Below are 19,442 nucleotides of genomic sequence, written 5' to 3' on the forward strand. Positions count from 1 at the left end.
CCTTTTTATGGTTTTTATCTCACTTAACAATAAATTCCATAAGACTTAAATGTATCTTTAAAGCCTACCTATTAGAATCTTAGACCATAAATCTGGGCATGTTACTCTTTTTGTGCCAAAGTCAACTTTTCCCATAACAACTCACATTCATATAATACTTTTAGAATTTTTATAAAAGGCTTTTTTTTTTGCTATCCTGTGAAAGTAAGTAATTAAAATACTATCCCCAACTTATAGACAAGAAAACAGGCTTAGAAATGAAGTGAGTTGCTTTAGAGTCACACAGCAAGTATCAGAGCTGGGATTTGAACCCAAATCTGACTTGGCTCTAAGTCCTGGTTTTTCCCCCACTACCATCTGTTCTTTTTCTATAAACTGTAAGAAAGCTACTTCTCATCCCCAAGGTTACTGTGGTCTTGTATAAATACTGTCATGCCTACTCGTTTTAGTTAAAACTCCAGAGTTCTTGAAATCCAGGACTTGTCCTGTTTTAGCAAATGTTTTTAGTGAATAACTTAATGAAAACAAACTCTCTTACATATGAAAGTGACAGATGAATAATAAATATCAGGGCAGTCATCATTTCTGGAAAGGGAACCTTGTGATTCTTACAACATTCTCTTTCTTCTCAGAGTTTTGCCATGTTCTGTCCCACCCTTGGAACCACTATAATATGTGCTTGTCTTGGCAGGGTAAGGAAAGCCAGGACTCACAAAGCAATCCTTTGAGTCTCCTCACCGTTTGGGATTGGTCTGTTCAGTTTGAACCTAAGGCTCAGATTTTGCTCAACAATCCTCTTTATGTAGAAAAGCCAAAACCAGACAGAAGTCAGCGGAGAGCACCACATTTTAAAGTAAGATACTTATATTTCTGATCTTTCTTGTCTGTCCAGCCATGTATAATGTCATAACATATTTTTATGTTATATATAATTAATATATGCATTACCACTTTACATCCAGAGGCATTTTCGATTAGCTAATTATAAAGGACAACTTTAGGACTATTTGCATTTTGCAGATCAGGCTTTGTACTGTGTTTCAAAATGACTTTGAAACATAGTCTTTTGGCACTAAAGATGGGATCCTGACAGGCAATGCCAAGTAAACCCATATTCAACAAGAAGTCATTATAATTTTAAAAGTATAATTCCTAAGATGAAGCTTATCTATTGTGTATGTGCATTATTTTGGCAACAAAAATGAAATTGATGCTATTTTACTAAGTCCCTAAGTCCCTGCCCTCAAGGAGCTCATAATCTAATGGGAGAAACAACATGAAGCAAATGTGTGCAAACAAGCTGTATACAGGATGAATAGGAGACAAGTAACAGATGGAGGGCACTAGAATTAAGAGAGATTGGGAAAGGCTTCCTATAAAAAGTGGGACTTTAGTTGGGACTCAGAGGAGCCAGGGAGGTCACTAGTTTAGAGTAGAGGAGATTGGAGCACTCCACACATGGAGGACAAAGCAGAGAGAGAGTGTCTTGTTTGTGGAATAGCCAGGAGGCCAGTGTCACTGGATCAAAAAATATGTGTTGGGGGGAGTAAGGTGCAAGAAGACTGGAAAGATAAGAGAAGGTGAAGTTATGAAGGGCTTTGAATGCCAAACAGAAGATCTTGTATTTGATCTGGAGGTAATAGGAAACCACTAGAGTTTATTGAGTTAGGGGACATCTGGTTGTACCTGCTCCTTAGAAAAATCACTTTAGTGGTTAAAAGAGGATGGATTGGGGGGCAGCTAGATGGTGCAGTGGATAGAGCACCGGCCCTGGAGTCAGGAGTACCTGAGTTCAAATCTGGCCTCAGACACTTAACATTACTAGCTGTGTGACCCTGGGCAAGTCACTTAACCCCAATTGCCTCACTTAAAAAAAGAAAGAAAGAAAAGAGGATGGATTGGAGTGAGGAGAGAATTGAGGCTGGCAGAAACACAGGTAAGCGGTTGTAGCAGTTGACACCTGGGGTGATGAGGGTCTATTCTAGCACAGTGGCAGTATCAGAGGAGAGAGATATAAAGGTGAAATCAGCAGGTCTTGGCAACAGCTTGATTATGGGGGTTCAGGGGTGGGGTGGAGAGGGAGTGAAGGAGTCAAGATGACAATTAGGTTGTATTCCTGAGGGACTGGGAAGATGGTATCAGCAGTAATAGGGAAGTTAGGCTTGGGGAAGAAGGATCTAGGGGGAAAGACAAGTTCTGTTTTGAACTAATTGAGTTTAAGACATCTACTGGGTATCTAGTTTGAGATGTCTGAAAGGCAGCTGGAGATTTGAGATTAGAGGACAGCAGAGAGTTTGGAGCAGGATAGGTGAATTTGATCTTTGTCAGCATAGAGATAGTAATTACATCCATGGAAGCCAATGAGATGGACGGATGAAGTAGTTTAGAGGGAGAGGAGAAAGTGGGCCCTGCACAGAAGCCTTTATAGGAAACTTATGGTTAGAGGATGTAACCTGGATGGGGATCCAGCCAAGAAGCCTAAAAAGGAGTGCCCAGATAATTAAGAGGAAAAGCAGGAGATAGATGTGCCTCCAACCTAGAGAAGAGAGGGTCAAGGTGGGGAGAGTTATCAGTAATGTCAAAGGCTGCAAAGAAGTCGAGCGTGAAGATTGAGAAAAAGGCCATTGATGATTTGGCAATTAAGGAAGCATTAGCAACTTTGGAGAGAGCACTTTCAGTGGATGATGAGGTCAAGAAAGGAGTAAGAGAAAGTGGCGTTGGTTATTGTACGTGGCCTTTTTTCCAAGGAGTTTAGCCACAGTGGGAAGGAGAGATGTAGAACAATAGTTAGAGGGATTTTTTCAGGATAGGGAAGACATGGGCACATTAGAAGAGCTGCTGTGGAGAATGGAATAATGAATGTATTGTTAAAGTGAGTATATAAGATTGCCTAGCAGCAGTGAGGGACCAGTTGACATTGTGTAACAGATTTGTAGTGGATCCAATCAGAATGGTTCCTGTGATTTTTCTCCACTTTTGTTCAGGCTGTATGCAGGTGAAAAGGCAGTAATAGTGGTTGTGATCCAAGACTGAGGCTTTGCAATCAGTGAAATGACGGGGGGCTAGGGACTCAAGAAGAAGACAGTGTAGACTTGAATTGGTTTACCAAGGGTCAGGATTGGGAAAAGAAGAGAAATTAGCTCGTGAAAGGGAGGTGGCCTAAGAAAGAATTGAGGGGTAGAGGTCATGGTATGGATGAAGAGTAGGGTTTGATAAGGGGAGGCAGATGGAAAGATAGAAAGGCAATAGATTAGAATCAGTAATAAATGTTAAAAAGCTGTTTTCTTTTTCTTTAAACATATTTTTACTGATATGCTTTTAACTTCTGCTGCTTTTATATCACTTACATTCCCAAAATGTATCCCTCTTCCGGGGGGCCATGCCTTATAACAAAGAAGAAAAAACCCAACATTGAAAAAGTCAGACATTAGCTCTAATTTAATCCAAAGAAGCAAGTGCTTTCTCATATCTTTTGGGGGGCCAAACTTATTCATTATAATTTCACTGAACTTTCTTTTGTTCTTTGATGCTCGGAACAGTTTTTGTTGTTTTTTTTTCATTGTCATAATCTTTTTATTTATATTGTTTTACTAATTCTGTTTATTTTGTATTAGTTCATACAGTCTTACCAGGCTTTTCTGTATTCATTATATTATCTCTTTCTTTCTTTCTTTTTTTTTGGGGGGGGGTGATGCAATTGGGGTTAAGTGACTTGCCCAGGGTCACACAGCTAGTAAGTATCAAGTGTCTGAGGTCGGATCTGAACTCAGGTCCTCCTGACTCCAGGGCCAGTGCTCTATCTACTGTACCACCTAGCTGCCCCTCATTATATTATTTCTTACAGCACAATAATATTCCATTATATTCAGGTACCAAAATTTTGTAGCCATTCAAAAGTCTGTTTTCTAATTTAAGTCTTTAAACAGAGTGTACCCTTCCTCTGTCTTTCTCCCCAAATCATTTCAGTTTGACTGTGTCTTTGTCCTAGTATATTAGTCACTGAAACACTTCACCAAAAGAGTAAGTAGAATCATAGATTTATAGTTAAAAAGTAATTTAAATAATAATTCATAGCTATTTCTTCATCTCAGGAAATTGTTCCCTAGAGTGCCTCAGAAATGGAATTCAGTGGTCACAAATACCTTAGTAAAATTTGTGCCACTGTTGTTATTTCTCTTGTAAATATAATTCTGGTAGAGCCCAAGATGGGGGGAACCTGGGAGCTGAGCTTGGCTCTCATGCTTGTCCTTGCTTTGATGAAAGGAGGTCATTCAATGGCCTGTCTGAAAATATGGATTTATTTTAATAAGGACTAAGGGTTGGGACCAGGCTGGGCTTAGACTTGAAGATCTAAAAATGCAAATGGCTCCAGTGCCTTTTTAGTCATAATAATTGACACATGCTTTAAAATGTGCAGAATGCTCTCCATGTGTTATCTCATTTGAGCTGTAATGATTGGAATGACGCCACCTACTGGAGACTTACTATAGGAAAGTTGCGCCATGAAGTGAAGGTCTTCAAGGGCAAGACCAGGAGTCTTTTCTTTGGCGTCAGGAAGTGACATTTGCTGGTGGGGGGAAGGAGGAAGAGCCTGGCGCTCTGACTAGGGCTCTTTCCTTTGGACTCTGGTGGAGAGCGGAGCTAGAAATGTGCTCTCCCTTTAATAGATAGATGAATGTAGGCCTTTCTCTCTCTCTTCGCCAAATTCTTATTCTCCTTAATAAATGCTTAAAAGCCTAACTCTTGCTAAAGCTTATAATTTATTGGCGACCATTCATTAGATATTTTAGACAGACTAGCTAGAATTTTAGCCTTTAACAGAGCCTTCCAATAATTCTGAGGGGAATGGGGAGGAAGGGTGTCTGTTCTGTAGCTACTGCTATCTTTTACAAATGAGGAAATCAAGGCTCAGGGATTGTGATCAGCCCAGGATCACACAGCTGGGACATGTGTGAGGTACAATTCAACCCCAGGTCTGACTCCCCAAGTACAGTATTTCACCCACATTCAATCAGCAAGCATCTATAAACATCTTATTTGCCAGGCCTTTCAAAGAATATTATAGACCGGACATGGCACTCCTTGTACTTCCATGGTTTTAGACTCTTACCCCCAGAATTGGATCTAAAGGCAGTCCATCTATGGAAGTGAAACACACAAAAATGCTGTTCACTGAGTCACTTTGGTATTTTGCCAGAAATCAGCTGTTCCTTAGTGTGTTACACCCCCTGGTGGCCACGCAGAGACACATCTTGTCATGGTTGCCTTGAATGTGGGAGCTAGGCCAGTCCTCAGAAATGATCTCATCTGACCCCCTCATTACAGATGAGGCTGCAACCAGATTTTAGTTCACAGTTCCACCCAGATACGGTTTTTCTAACTGCTCTCTTTACCACCCTTGTGACTGTCAAGTGTCTGAGGCACTTAGAAGTTTGCCAGAGGGAAGGTTTGAGCAAATATAAGAGTTTTCAAGTTGTATAGGGCAAAGGGATTGGGCAGCAGGATTCTAAGGCATTTAGATAAAAACAGAAGTGTGGCACTCCGGAGGGGGAAGGGATTTTAGAGATCATTTTGTCCAAGTCCCTCATTTTACAGATGACAGGACTGAGGCCTAGATATAGTTAGTTGTGGTAGGACCAAGACTAGATTCTGGGTGGTCTCAGGCCTATCCTGTCATTCCTTCTGTCACACCATAGGGGTCCCATTACACCACATGCCCAGAGATAAACTCCCCCTCTTCAAATTGGAAGGGACCTCAGAGAAGATCTGGTCTAAACTGTCCCTTGATAGGAAGGCCCTCTTCAGTGTAACTGACCAGTGTGTCATTCAGCTTTTGCTTCAAGATAGGCAGTGAGGGGAAGCTCCCGCCCCTTGCGGCGGCCCATTCTGCTTCTGGGTAGTGCTAGTTCTTCTTTCTTTACATGGAACCCGAAGTGACCTCTTCATAATGTCAGCCCATTGATCTTGGTTCTTTCCTCTGGAGTTAAGTGAAACAAGGATGATCCCTCTTACATTGATGGCCTTTTAAATGATAACTATATCTCCCTTATTGCCCCCACCAAATTCCTCTCTTCAGAGTGAACGTCCCCACTTCCTTACTTAATCATTGGACTGTATGATGATAAGACTTAGAGATGGAAGGGACTTCAGACTGTCTGTACCAACCATCCCATTTTACAGATAAGGAAACTCAGGCCAGATCAGTTAAGACACTTGCATAAGGTTGCACAACTGCACAGCTGGGAGGTCTCAAGATTCCAAATTCAACACTGACATGACAACACTGTTTTCCACACTAGTCACTTTTGTGTGAACTTTATCTGTATTATATGTTTTCTCAAATATCATGACTAGAACTAAACATAGTACTGTAGATGTGGTCCTAAGATCATTCTTTCTCCCCTCTTCCCCCACATATATATCCCCCCTTTTTTTAAACAAGATTCACTGAGCAGTTAATTTAATAGTAAAAGTTCACAAAATACATTCATTTAGGGCATTGCATAGGTGCTTAATCTTAATTGCAATTTAAAACCAGGACCTGGCTCCTTTTACCTTATCCCCATGAGAATTCCACTCATTAAAGAACTACTAGCTCTGTAAGTAGGGGAGAAGTAAAAGGGAACCAGGTGTTGGGAATCCCTGATTCCCTCTTTCCTGCCATCACAGACACCTGGCTCAACACTCTGGCTTTCCTCTTTCCCAGTTGACTTGCCAAGAGTATTGTTTGGTTTTACTTGAGTTCAAGAGGATGAAGTTATTTACCTCATCAAGTCAAACCCTCCTTGGGGGCAGCTAGGTGTTGAAGTGGGTAAAGCATGGGCCTGGATTCAGGAGGACCCGAGTTCAAATGTGACCTCAGACACTTGACACTTACTAGCTGTGTGACCCTGAGCAAGTCACTTAACCCTCATTGCCCTGCGAATGAATGAATGAATGAATGAATGAATGAATGAATGAATGAATGAATGAATGAATGAAAAGTCAACACTCCTCCCCCCCCCCCCCCGTTTCTGTGCAGGCCCCCTGTACCATTTTTTCTCCCGCCTTTCCCCAATGATTGTATCTACAAGCCCACTGTGCATCTAATCCTGTTTTATATAACAAATAAAAGTTAAACAATATAGCGTAACTTCTCTCTGCTATTATATCGTAATAATTTTTAGCTATAAGTGGCAATTTTGATGTTTCTTAAAGCAGGTTTCTGCAGTATTACTTTTTATACCCTATGGCATCAATTATCTGTTTATTAAACAAAAGTATTTGTGTCTCTCTTAAAGCACCAGCGACAGCTTTCTCTACCACTTACCCAAACTAAATCATCTCCCAAAAGAGGATTTTTCAGGGAAGAAACAGACCACTTAATCAAAAACCTGGGCAAGAGAATTAGCAAACTAATCAATTCTTCTGATGAACTTCATGACAGTTTTCGAGAATTCTATGATAGCTGGCACAGCAAAACTGTTGACTATCACGGACTGTTGCTCCCTCACATAGAGGGTCCGGAAATTAAAGTCTGGGCCCAGCGCTGCCTGCGTTGGATTCCAGAAGCCCAGATCCTGGGAGGTGGCCCAGTGGCCACTATGAACAGAGTCTTGGAAATGATGGAAGAGGTTCAGAGCTTGCAAAAGAAAATTGATGAAAAGCACAACAGCCAGATGGCCTCTCCTCTGGATACCCTTTCACTACTAAGGAAGCCTGCTCGCTTGTCCTCTTTATTTCCTTTTGCTTTGCTCCAGAGACATTCTTCCAAGCCAGTTTTGCCCACCAATAGTTGGAAGGTTTTGGGAGATGAGGAAGACTTGGCCAAACAAGAAGATGAGTTTGTTGATCTAGGTGATGTGTGACTTAATTTTCTTTTCAGTTGCTCAGAAACTGTGGAAAAGGAGGAACCATGAAGATTGTAATGGATGTCAGATGTTCTGTCTCTAGGCACTGAAATGTATCATGGTATGGCCTAATATGGAGAGAATTTTTGTGATTTCAGCTATGTCATCACTAGCCCAGTGGTTAGGAAAATGGACGGTCCTTGTTTTGTATTTTGTTTAACATGGTTATTGAAAGACTATGCAACTGAAACTATCTCTAGGAGTGTTAATTAACTGCAAGGTGTTATAACTTGCCACTTGAATAGGATCATGTCCTTTTGTATAATTTTTATAAAGTAACTATAAGGAAAATGTTTTCATATCTAGAATACAGCTAAAGGACTTGATCAATTATTCTTGGTCTTAACACTTAGCTAAAATTCTTTCTGTGCCAAAATTGCTGTTACCCAGTCAGTAAGAATAGTCAATTTTCTTTTTCGTGTCATTTTAAGATACCTCTAAAAATACATTTGTATAAAGGATCAAAAGATTTATTTAGGGAATGGGAGGGATTTGAAGATGTTATAGTATATGTTTAAACAAAACACCTCATTGTTCTCTACGTCTCAGCTATTGAAAAACAGAAAATTCCAGATCATTGACTTTCTGGCCATTCCTTTCACCCTTCCATTGTTTAGCTTTGTAGATGATGAAAAGAGCAGATTTAGTAACCCATTTTCATATGCTAGTTGCTGTACGTCATTCTCTAGACCTCATTCCCTCATTCATTTATTCATTTAGCAAAATGTATTAAGCACCTTCTATGTTCAAGATGCTATCTAAGCTGCACTTATTAGCATTCCTCCACTTTCTCAATGCCTTCATATGCTTATTTCTAGTTGCTTGCTGCTAATCCGACTAGTCAGACTGAGGTTTTCTTCAGTTCGCTAGAGGAACCTCCAATTCCTTCTAGAGAGACTGGGTTTTTCATCTGAGCCTCCCAGTATTTGAAGCTAACTGCTTAATGTTTCTCTTAGTGTACACTGAGACTCTAGACCTCTGTTACTGGAGCATTAAAAAAACCGTAGCCTTTAGTGTCTGTCCCATGTGCAGACTGATGTAATATGATCCTTTTTGAATGTGGCTTTCACTTAGGAAAGCATCTGAACATTGGAATCAAGAGTTGCTGAATATCTTATAGTACCTCAGTGATTTTAAAAGCCATAGAAGAAACGTGATTTTATGCCTGACACCTCTTTTAGATTTGCTGTGTGAGTAATATATTTTTATGCAAAAAATACACTTTGTAAGGACCAGTTATTTTGCTCCTTAATGTGACCTGTCAAATTCTACATGAGAAAGAAAAAAAATCTCATTTGTTAAGAGATTTCTAATTAACGTTTCTCTTTTGTATTTGTACATGTTTGATATCTAATAATAGACCCTCTTGTAATTGTTAGATGTCGGAAAAGCTTTTAATTGCTCAAGGACAATGACAAAGAATGTTGAGGAGTTTCTAAGTTTGCACTGAATCATCTATATACATACAGTAAATTGTAGTCTGTTCTCCCATCTCGATGTTAACTTATGAGCCAGGTTGAATCTATTTGGATGAGAGATGTTGAGACAGAGGAAGAATAGGATTAACGGGAGTGAGGATGAAAAAGTTTGAGTCTCAGTTGCCTTATGAGTCTTAATAGTGAGGACAGTGTTAAGCTTTCAATAGCAATTGTTACAAGGACACTAGTTCTGTAGCTCCCTTCAGTTACATGGGCCTTCTTCAACTAGCACTAACCTCTCTACGCTGCTCCACTTTCTCATCCCCTTCCTCACCCCCAATACACTATGGAGCTAACTATTTTTGTTACCATATCATAAAGTGAATATTTATACAGTAGCCTATAAAGTCCTTGGATTTTTAGTAAACATGCATTCCAAAAATGCTTTTCGTGATGCTTTATGCTCCAGAAATCTTGGGTTAAAGTCATATCTGTTACCATTATAATAGTAGTTGAATGTGCATTGGAATATTTTTATATACTTTTGAAAACTGCAGTCCAGGAAAAGGAGATTAAAACTGTTGTAACTTGTAAGGTCATGACAGTTATGTATTTATATTTGAAATCATATTTCTATCACTTGTGTTTGTATACAGAAGTCTCAAATGGATTTATATATTGTGCAATTTTTTATTAAAGATTGAAATATGGGAAGTGCTTAATTGTAAAAGCTAAAGTGAAACCATTTAAAATTTTGTTGAAAATGCTGCACTGCAAGTTTAGAAATGTACATTAATTTACTGTATATAATATCCTGAGTTTCTCTTTATACCTCCAAGTTTTTACACTGAATACATCCTAGCTTTAATTGAATTTAAAACATTCCTGTCTTGTGGTGGTTTTTGGTTTTTGGTTTTTTGAGGAATAAGCTGTTGGGCAAAATCTGTATAAATTTGCTTTTTATTTTATTGTATGTATAATTAGAGTTTATACTTGTATCACACTGCATCAAATCTGGTTGCAGGAATTAAAGCACAGTTTAAAAATAACACTGTATTTTGTGTAATACATTGTGTACTGTGTTTATTGCAGCATGAGGTGCTTAGAAAAAACAAAGAAAATCGTACACATACACCAACCCCTTCATCCCCACTGAAATAATGTTGTCATACCCTTTGTCTTTTCCCTTCTTTTCTTGACCAGAAAAGGCAGACCGTTGATGTTGGAGTAAAAAATATATGGGTTCAAATTTGAGTTCTATTATAATACTTCTATCAGAGGTATGCTAGAGCCAATTCTTATCAGAGCCAATTGTTAAATTTTCGTTGACAACATTTACACCTCAAAAATTGTCAAATGCTACAAATTAGGACTTGATTTATTATTTTGTTACTATCTAGACTTAAAGTGATAGAAAAATGTTGTTAATGCAAATTAAACTTAATAGTATATCATGGGTACATTTTTCCCCTAGAGAGATAGTTGTTTAACATTTACTAGTACACTGCTCCCCATATACAAATATGACTTTGGATAAGTCCCCTGACCACCACATTCCCATTTTACTCATCTCTGAAGATAAAGGGGCTGAATTCAATGATCTCTTAGGTCCTCTATTGCTTGAAAAACGAAATCTTGCTAAGGGTTTACTTACTAGGAATTAGCTCTCCACCTGTCTCTCTCCCTCTTGCTTTTATGTTCCTTTTCCCATTCTGTTTATTTCATTTGAGGAAATGTTGATGGAAGGGAATCACATACAAAGAATGAAGTTTTCTTCCATTGCTAAGTGGAAAGTGGTTGTGTGTGTTTTTCTCATTCAGAATAAGTATTTTTTTATGACTGTTACCAAGCACTGAACCTTACTTGCTAAGCATATGTGACTGCCTCCTGAAGTTAGTCATGTTCCCAATCAGAAGGAGAGGTTGCCCCCACAATTTTCATTTCTTGACAATTGTAGTACAATAGTAAATAGATCTATCCCTAGGGTAAAGATAATTCAGTGAGTATCTTCAGACTCCTTATTATTCTTCAGGGGCTGTAATAAGTAATATTTTATATAGTGCATAATAATTGAGGGAACAACCATTAGTGGAGGCAGCATTAGGGTTCCCACCCTTTTTGCTGTGCCCTTTTGTAATTTATTTTTTCTTTTCCCCCTTCCCCTTGTAAGGCTTACCTTGATCTTTTTTTTTTTTTTGGTAAGGCAACTGGGGTTAAGTGACTTGCCCAGAGTCACATAGCTAGTAAGTGTTAAGTGTCTGAGACTGGATTTGGACTCAGGTACTCCTGAATCCAGGGCCAGTGCTTTATCCACTGAGCCACCTAGCTGCCCCTTGCCTTGATAATTTAAAACAGACTTCATGTCACCCTTTCTTTTTTTTTTTTTTTTTTTTTTTGGTGAGGCAACTGGGGTTAAGTGACTTGCCCAGGGTCACACAGCTAGTAAGTGTCAAGTGTCTGAGGCTGGATTTGAACTCAGGTCCTCCTGAACCCAGGACTGGTATCCACTGCGCCACCTAGCTGCCCCCCATATCACCCTTTCTTAATGAAGTATTAGGACCTTTGTCTGGTGACAACCTAGTCAGTCATGGATAACGCCAAGCAAATCTTTAGAAATTCACTTAAGTTTTTAACTTATTTTCAGTAATACAATGATCCAGGACAATTTCAAAAGACTCATCATGAAAAATACTATTCCCCCTCCAGAGAAAGAACTGATGGAATCTGAATATAGATTTTTCACTTTATTTTTTTCATGGAATTTTTTAAAATTTTTGGTCTGTGTTTACTGTCACAACATGACTAATATGGAAATAAGTTTTGCATGATTATACATGTATAACCTGCTTGCTGTATCAGGGAAGCAGAGGAGAGGTAGGGAGAAAATTGGAACTCAGATTTTTTAAATGAATGTTTAAAATTGTTTTTACATGTAATTGAGGGGCATCTAGGTGGCGCAGTGGATAAAGCACAGACCCTGGATTCAGGAGGACCTGAGTTCAAATTCGGCCTCAGACACTTAACACTTACTGGCTGTGTGACCTTGGGAAAGTCACTTAACCCCAATTGCCTCACCAAAAATAAAACAAAAATAAAACAAAACCTGTAATTGAGGGGGGAAAGAAAATTCACTTAAACTTTAAAAGTTTTTAAAAGAAAACTGCTTTTAAAAACATTGTCTTAGATTTTTTGAGTGGATTACTTTGGTTTACCACTGTTGGGTAGATCTGATCTTTGGCAGGTTTTTTATATCCTATTATTTCATTCTTGATCCTTTTTGATACAAAGTTATGGAGCATGTAAACACATAAATACATGTACTATAAGATGTCTAAAAAGTATTTTTAGATGTTTAATGCTTCTTGACAACCTTTCTAACACTTTAACAAAACATGAATTGTCTTAACTTAGAAAATAGCTTCTATAAATGTAGGCTTGGGTTAGATTGGGTTAATCTTCCCTTCTCCCTCCACCAATTCAGAAATTTTTGAGACTTGCCTATTATCTTCACAAAAGGTTTGAGGAAAGTTAATGTTGCCCCATCTACCAAAAAATCTGAGGCAAAATAGAACTTTTAGTGGTCTCCTCAATTTTGATCTTGAAAATGTCTCTTGAGCATGCTGGCCCCAGGTATTGCTACAAAGTAATTAAGAAGGAAATTTGAAATATCATGTGTAGTTGTGGTTGCTAAAGTTCCTAGTACTACATGAGCAACTCAAATACAAGAAGCCCTAATCTCTGTTATCTGTGTGGTTGGGGATGAGAGTGGATAAATTAAAAGCTACTGCCTAACAGTTTCCACCTAGAGCAAGAATTACAGATTTTTACTCTGTAGTGCTGCTAATTTACTACCTCTATATCACTGATTTGTTTTTTCCTTTGCTAACTAAAATCTCATCTGATTGTGCTACTTAACAAGTACAGAAGAAAAGACATTCTTGCCTCAGACACTTGACACTCACTAGCTGTGTGATCCTGGGCAAGTCACTTAACCCTCATTGCCCAGCCAAAAAGAAAAAAAAGAAAAGACATTCTTACCCTGTTACCTGAGCCTAGATGGATGGAGTTATGATATAATATCTCCTTTAAGGCCTCTAGGCAGTTGAGAACTTCAGGGACCCTACCTGGTTACAGGATCAAACATAAAGTATCCTGGGAGTCTTCAAAGCATTGTGAGGCTCATTAGACCATTAGGGCTGCTATTAAACAAGGCATAGTGATGTTCAAGTTTGTTGACTGGTTTCTGATTCCCTGTTCATTTCAGTTATCCAAGCCTTCCTTTAATGGAGTTCACTATAGAAGGATAAAAAGCTACCAATTCATCAATGATGGTTATAAATCAGATTTCTCTTTTCCCATAATTTTTATAGCCACTCCCTTTTCCAGATCCATATCGTGAGATTTTTATAATACATTAAACATTTATAATGGTTGTAAGAATAATCGGGTTGAGAACAACCCCACATTATGATAGGGAGTATAATCTAAAAGCTAATTTTATCATTTAAGTCTTACATGACAGTCATGCTGTCTTACAAAATCATCAATGTTAACTCCCAAAGGGAAAAAAAAGTCTCAATCCAAATGCCTTTACAACTCTTACCAAACACGTAAACAGAAACCGTTCACAGTTAATAGAGAGAACACTGCCATAGTCACTTTGAGACAAATAATTTTGATAATCAAGGGAAACTGGGGAAATAGAAAACAATAGATCAATATCTATTCAATTTCAATGTCTTTGGTCTAGATGTGAAATATTATTTTGTGAATAACCCCCAAATATCAGTGCAAAAATTATCAGATGTTTACTAAAAAAGACTACAGCAATATACTTCTTAAATTATTTACTACGTTGGGCCAGAAAGGCAAGGATGGTTTAACATTAGTAAAGATAATAGCACTGACTCTGGAGGCAGGAGGCAGCTAGATAATGCAGTGAATAGAACACTGGGCTTAGAATCAGCAAGACTTATCTTCATGAGTTCGAATCTGACATTAGACACACTTACTAGCTGTGTGACCCTGGGCAAATCACCTAACCCTCTTTGCCTCAGTTTCTTCATCTTTAAAATTAACTGGAAAAGGAAAAGTCAAACCATTCCAGTATCTTTGCCAAGAACACAACTGAAATGACTAAACAACAAGAAAAGTGAAATCAGAAAAATGGAGTTCAATGACATTAAATACTGATACTGCCTGTGTGACTAGGCAAGTCATTTAACCTCTGTGCGCCTCCTGTTCCTTACCTGTAAAATAAGAGGTGTTGGAATACGTGGCTTCTAAGGTCCCTTCCAATTCTAGATCTGTTTGATCTTAGGATAATAGATTGAAATGCAAAAACAACATTCAACAAAATACGACACTTGTTAATGTTTTGTTAAACACCAAGAAGCATAGGAATAAAAACTTTAATGTCATTGAAAGGATCACAAGTCCAATAGCTAGCTTTATTTATAAGAGAGAAACACTGAAAGCTTTTCTGTTTAAATCAGATATAAAGCAAAGATGTCTACCATCTCCATTGTCATGTAACAAAATGCTAGAAATGGGAGTTATTTTAATACAGCCAAAAAAGGAAACTGAGGACCCAAGCACAGGTAAAGAGAAGATAAAATTAACTCTTTTGTAGATGATATGGTGATTTACATAAAGACCAAGAAAAACTAACTTTAAAAATTGAGACATCGGGGCAGCTAGGTGGCGCAGAGGATAGAGCACCAGCCCTGGAGTCAGGAGTACCTGAGTTCAAATCCGGCCTCAGACACTTAACACTTACTAGCTGTGTGACCCTGGGCAAGTCACTTAACCCCAGTTGCCTCACTAAAAAAAAAAAAAAATTTGAGACATCTTCTGATAAGTGGCAGGTGAATTAGGGTCATTCACTGCAGCAGTTTTAATGAGGATTGTTGAAGTGAATCAAAGCACTTTTAGAATGGAAGACCTAATCAATTTCCCCCACCTATTTCAGTTCCTATATTAGGTCACAAACATCTCTTCAAATGAGTGGCTAACAACTCAACATCCACCCTGGAGAAGAGAAAAAGAGAATACCCATACATGAAAGTTTAATGTTCAAACAAAATTTATCCATGAATATTCTAGAGCTGACCAAGGCCAGAGATGGGCTAGAGATGAAAGGAGACACTGTACTCCTCCAAATCTGCATCCAGATTGGTGTGGTGATATAGCTCCTCTAATAGATCCAAACCCCATCTCGTATATGTTAGAGATGTGCCCTCTTTTTTGTTGTTTTGGGGGTTTTTGCCTCTTTTCTATGTGAAATCATAATTGCTACCTCCACTTTTTTTTTTTCAGGAGTTGGTGAGGATCCAAGTATTATCTGGTGGCTTGGCTTCCTGATCTACACTTTGGAAAAGGCCTTAATTATGACTTTAATACACATAAGTTTATACAGATATGTCTGTATATGTATATGATATGTATATGGACGTGTATCTGTTTATATATATATTTTTATGCAGACATATTATAAATGTGTATATGTGTATATGTATCTACTTTCTAGTAAGCAGTATTTTTTAAATTAATAAAGTATTTTATTTTTTTCCATTATATATAAAGATAGTTCTCAACTTTTGTTTATACAAGCTTTACAATTTCAGATTTTTCTCCCTCCCTCCCCTCCCTCCCCTCGACAGCAGGTAATCTGATATAGGTTATATATATATATATATATATATACATACATACACATACATATATATATACATATATATACACACATAATAACATTAATCCTATTTCTGCATTAGTTCTGTTATAAGAGAAAAAATCAGAGCAATGATGAAAAACCTCAAAATAGAAAAAAAACAACAGCACCCAAAACAAAAGAAATAGTATGGTTCATTCAGCATCTATACTCCACAGTTCTTTTTTTTTTTTAATTAATAAAGTATTTTTTTTCCGTTACATGTAAAGATAGTTCTCAACTTTTGTTTATACAACCTTTCCAATTTCAGATTTTTCTCCCTCCCTCCCCCCTCCCCTAGACAGCAGGTAATCTGATATAGGTTTTATATATATATATATATATATATACATAATAACATTAATCCTATTTCTGCATTAGTCATGTTATAAGAGAAAAAATCAGAGCAATGATGAAAAACCTCAAAATAGAAAAAAAACAACACCACCCAAAACAAAAGAAATAGTATGGTTCATTCAGCATCTATACTCCACAGTTCTTTTTTTTTTTTTCCTTGGATTTGGAGATCCTCTTCTATCACGAGTTCCCTGGAACTCTTCTATACCATTGCATTGGTGAGAAGAATATAGTCCATCACAGTAGGTCAACACTCAATGTTGATGATACTGTGTACAATGTTCTTCTGGTTCTGCTCATCTCACTCATCATCAGCCCACGCAAGACCCTCCAGGTTTCTCTGAACTCCTCCTGCTCATCATTTCTTACAGCACAATAGTATTCCATTGTATTCATATACCACAACTTGTCCAGCCATTTCCCAATTGATGGGCACCCCCTCAACTTCCAATTCCTTGCCACCACGTAAAGAGCAGCTATAAATATTTTTGTACATGTGGGTCCCTTTCCCCTTTCCATGATTTCTTTGGGAAAAAGACCCAAAAGAGGTATTGCTGGGTCAAAGGGTATGCACAGCTTTATCACCCTTTGGAGTAAGCAATATTTTTAATTTTCAGCTGTGAAATTCTAAGGAGCAGATATCCTTATACACATCATAAAAAGGGCCACAGAATCCAACTAAACCAACAAAAATCATCAGAGCTCTTTTCTGTATTAACAAAACCCAAGGGGCAGCTGGGTGGTGCAGTGAATAAAGCACCGGCCCTAGAGTCAGGAGTACCTGAGTTCAGATCCAGCCTCAGACACTTAACACTTACTAGCTGTGTGACCCTGGGCAAGTCACTTAACCCCAATTGCCTCACCAAAAAAAAAAAAAAAAGCCCAAGAGGAGAGAAGTAAAGAAATTCCATTTTTAAAGCAGCCAAATGCATTGAATATCTGGGAATTAACCTACCAAGATAATTAGAAAAAGTAATAAAATCCATTTGAGGTCATGAAAAGTAAGACTATCAGAGGTTATTATGAAAAATACTAAGGAGGAGGATAGGGCTTTGCTCTTTTAGATCTCAAATCATATGGGGGAGGAAAAGAGGAGGTTTGTGATTTCATCAGTGTGTGGAATTCCTGGTATGAAAACTACTTCCACTGATGCAGGCTGTCACCTCCCCTGTAACTCAGAGAATTCCTTCAGTCACTGAGCATATAAGCGACTCCACCCGTGGTCACACAGCTAGTATGGGTCAGAAATCTGAACTGAACCCAAGTCTTCCTGACTCCTCGGCCAGCCCTCTAACCATGATACCATACTACAAAGTAGTAATTATCAGAACTCTCTGGTACTCAATCCAAAAATAACAAAACAGAAAAAATACATTGGTCAAATCGACTGTTCCTTTTCTTTGGGAAAGGTTTGGCTGCTGAAAGGGGTAGAAAATTAATTTATGTAAAGAAAAAGGAAGATCCTGCCCATTTCATAAGTGAATAGTGGCCAAAAGGAGCAGGGGGAAAGAATTTTTGGGTAACAAAAAGTGATAGGGGGCAGTTAGGTGGTGCAGTGGATAGAGCACCGGCCCTGGATTCAGGAGGACCTGAGTTCAAATCTGGCCTCAGACCCTTGATGCTTACTAGCTGTGTGACCCTGGGCAAGTCACTTAACCCCAATTGCCTCACTAAAAAAACAAACAAACAAAGTGATAAAAATCCATGGGTGAAGATAATATTCTTCCATTAAAATGTAACTAAGCACATATTTCTGAGTCATGAACTTCTGGTCACGTGATCTACAATATGGAGGACTAGACCTTTTCTCCAGTCCTCACTAACTCTCCAAAACTTCTCAAAATAGGATTGTGTGAAGCAGGTGACATGACAAGCTGAGCACTCAGGTGATCACTAAGGTGTGCACTCAGGGTGGGCAGCCTGAGCCTTTGGTTTTGCTCTGGCATTCAATCAGGAATGTCCCTGCTGCTACTGTAGACTTTGCCACATACCTGAACCCAATAATCACTGAAAAAAGATGGACACTTGATCAAAGAGAGGCATTTGAAGCATTCCTACAATCTCCCCCCGTTATGGTCAGATTTTTTGATTTTCAAACACCTCAAACAACAGAAACACAAAAGTAAATAAATACAACTGCCAAAGAAAGCATATGTAATACAATAAATTACCACCTCTCTAGAGCCTATTAAAAGGAAAACAAATTAGAAAAAGAAAGAAATTGGGGCAGCTAGGTGGCACATTGGATAAAGCACTGGTCCTGGATTCAGGAGGACCTGAGTTCAAATCCAGCCTCAGACACTTGACACTTACTAGCTGTGTGACACTGAGCGAGTTACTTAACCCTCATTGCTAGGAAGGAAGGAAGGAAGGAAGGAAGGAAGGAAGGAAGGAAGGAAGGAAGGAAGGAAGGAAGGAAGGAAGAAAGAAAGAAAGAAAGAAAGAAAGAAAGAAAGAAAGAAAGAAAGAAAGAAAGAAAGAAAGAAAGAAAGAAAGAAAGAAAGAAAGAAAGAAAGAAAGAAAGAAAGAAAGAAAGAAAGAAAGAAATCTAATCAGCACTGGACTCCTGGCTGTTTCATGAATAAAATTGTCTCTTGACAGTGGACATTTTTCCTGGCTTCCTTTAAGCCCCAACTTAAATCCCAACTTCTACAGGAAACTTTCCCTAACCCTTCTTAATTCCAGTGCCTTCCCTCTTTTAATTATTTGTAATTTATCTTGTATATATCTTGCTTTGTAGAGATTTGTTTCCATGATATATGCCCCATGAGATTGTAAACTCCTTGAGGACAGGGGCTATTGTTTGCCTCTTTTGGTATCCCCAGGGCTTACCACAATGCCTGGATCATATAGTAGGTGCTTAACGAATATTTATTGATCACAAGAGTTTTTAAGGAAATAACAAAGGAACTATTAAAAGATTTCTTTCTAAAAGTACGGAAAGGGATAAAGATGAACATGGAACTTTAAGAAATAGGAAAGGTGAGAATCAGGCCTGAAACATCATACTAAAACCTTACAACCTCACCCCATAGCTTACAGTTGAATCAGATTAAACTATAAAAC

At 38.3% G+C, this 19,442-nt stretch overlaps 1 protein-coding gene across 2 annotated transcripts in view; it reads left to right on the plus strand.

Annotated features, from left to right (window-relative positions):
• MTMR12 (myotubularin related protein 12) overlaps positions 1-10,346 on the plus strand; it is a 99,229-nt gene extending 88,883 nt beyond the window's left edge. For both annotated transcript variants that reach the window (XM_043973579.1, XM_043973573.1), the window contains 2 exons: positions 692-853; positions 7,281-10,346. In XM_043973579.1, coding sequence (XP_043829514.1) covers positions 692-853; positions 7,281-7,847 — 729 coding nt within the window. In that variant the 3' untranslated portion in view covers positions 7,848-10,346. The remainder of the gene's footprint in view (positions 1-691; positions 854-7,280) is intronic.
• Positions 10,347-19,442: the final 9,096 nt, after the last annotated feature.

Source organism: Dromiciops gliroides, chromosome 1 (genome assembly GCF_019393635.1).
Source record: "Dromiciops gliroides isolate mDroGli1 chromosome 1, mDroGli1.pri, whole genome shotgun sequence".
NCBI lineage: Eukaryota > Metazoa > Chordata > Mammalia > Microbiotheria > Microbiotheriidae > Dromiciops > Dromiciops gliroides.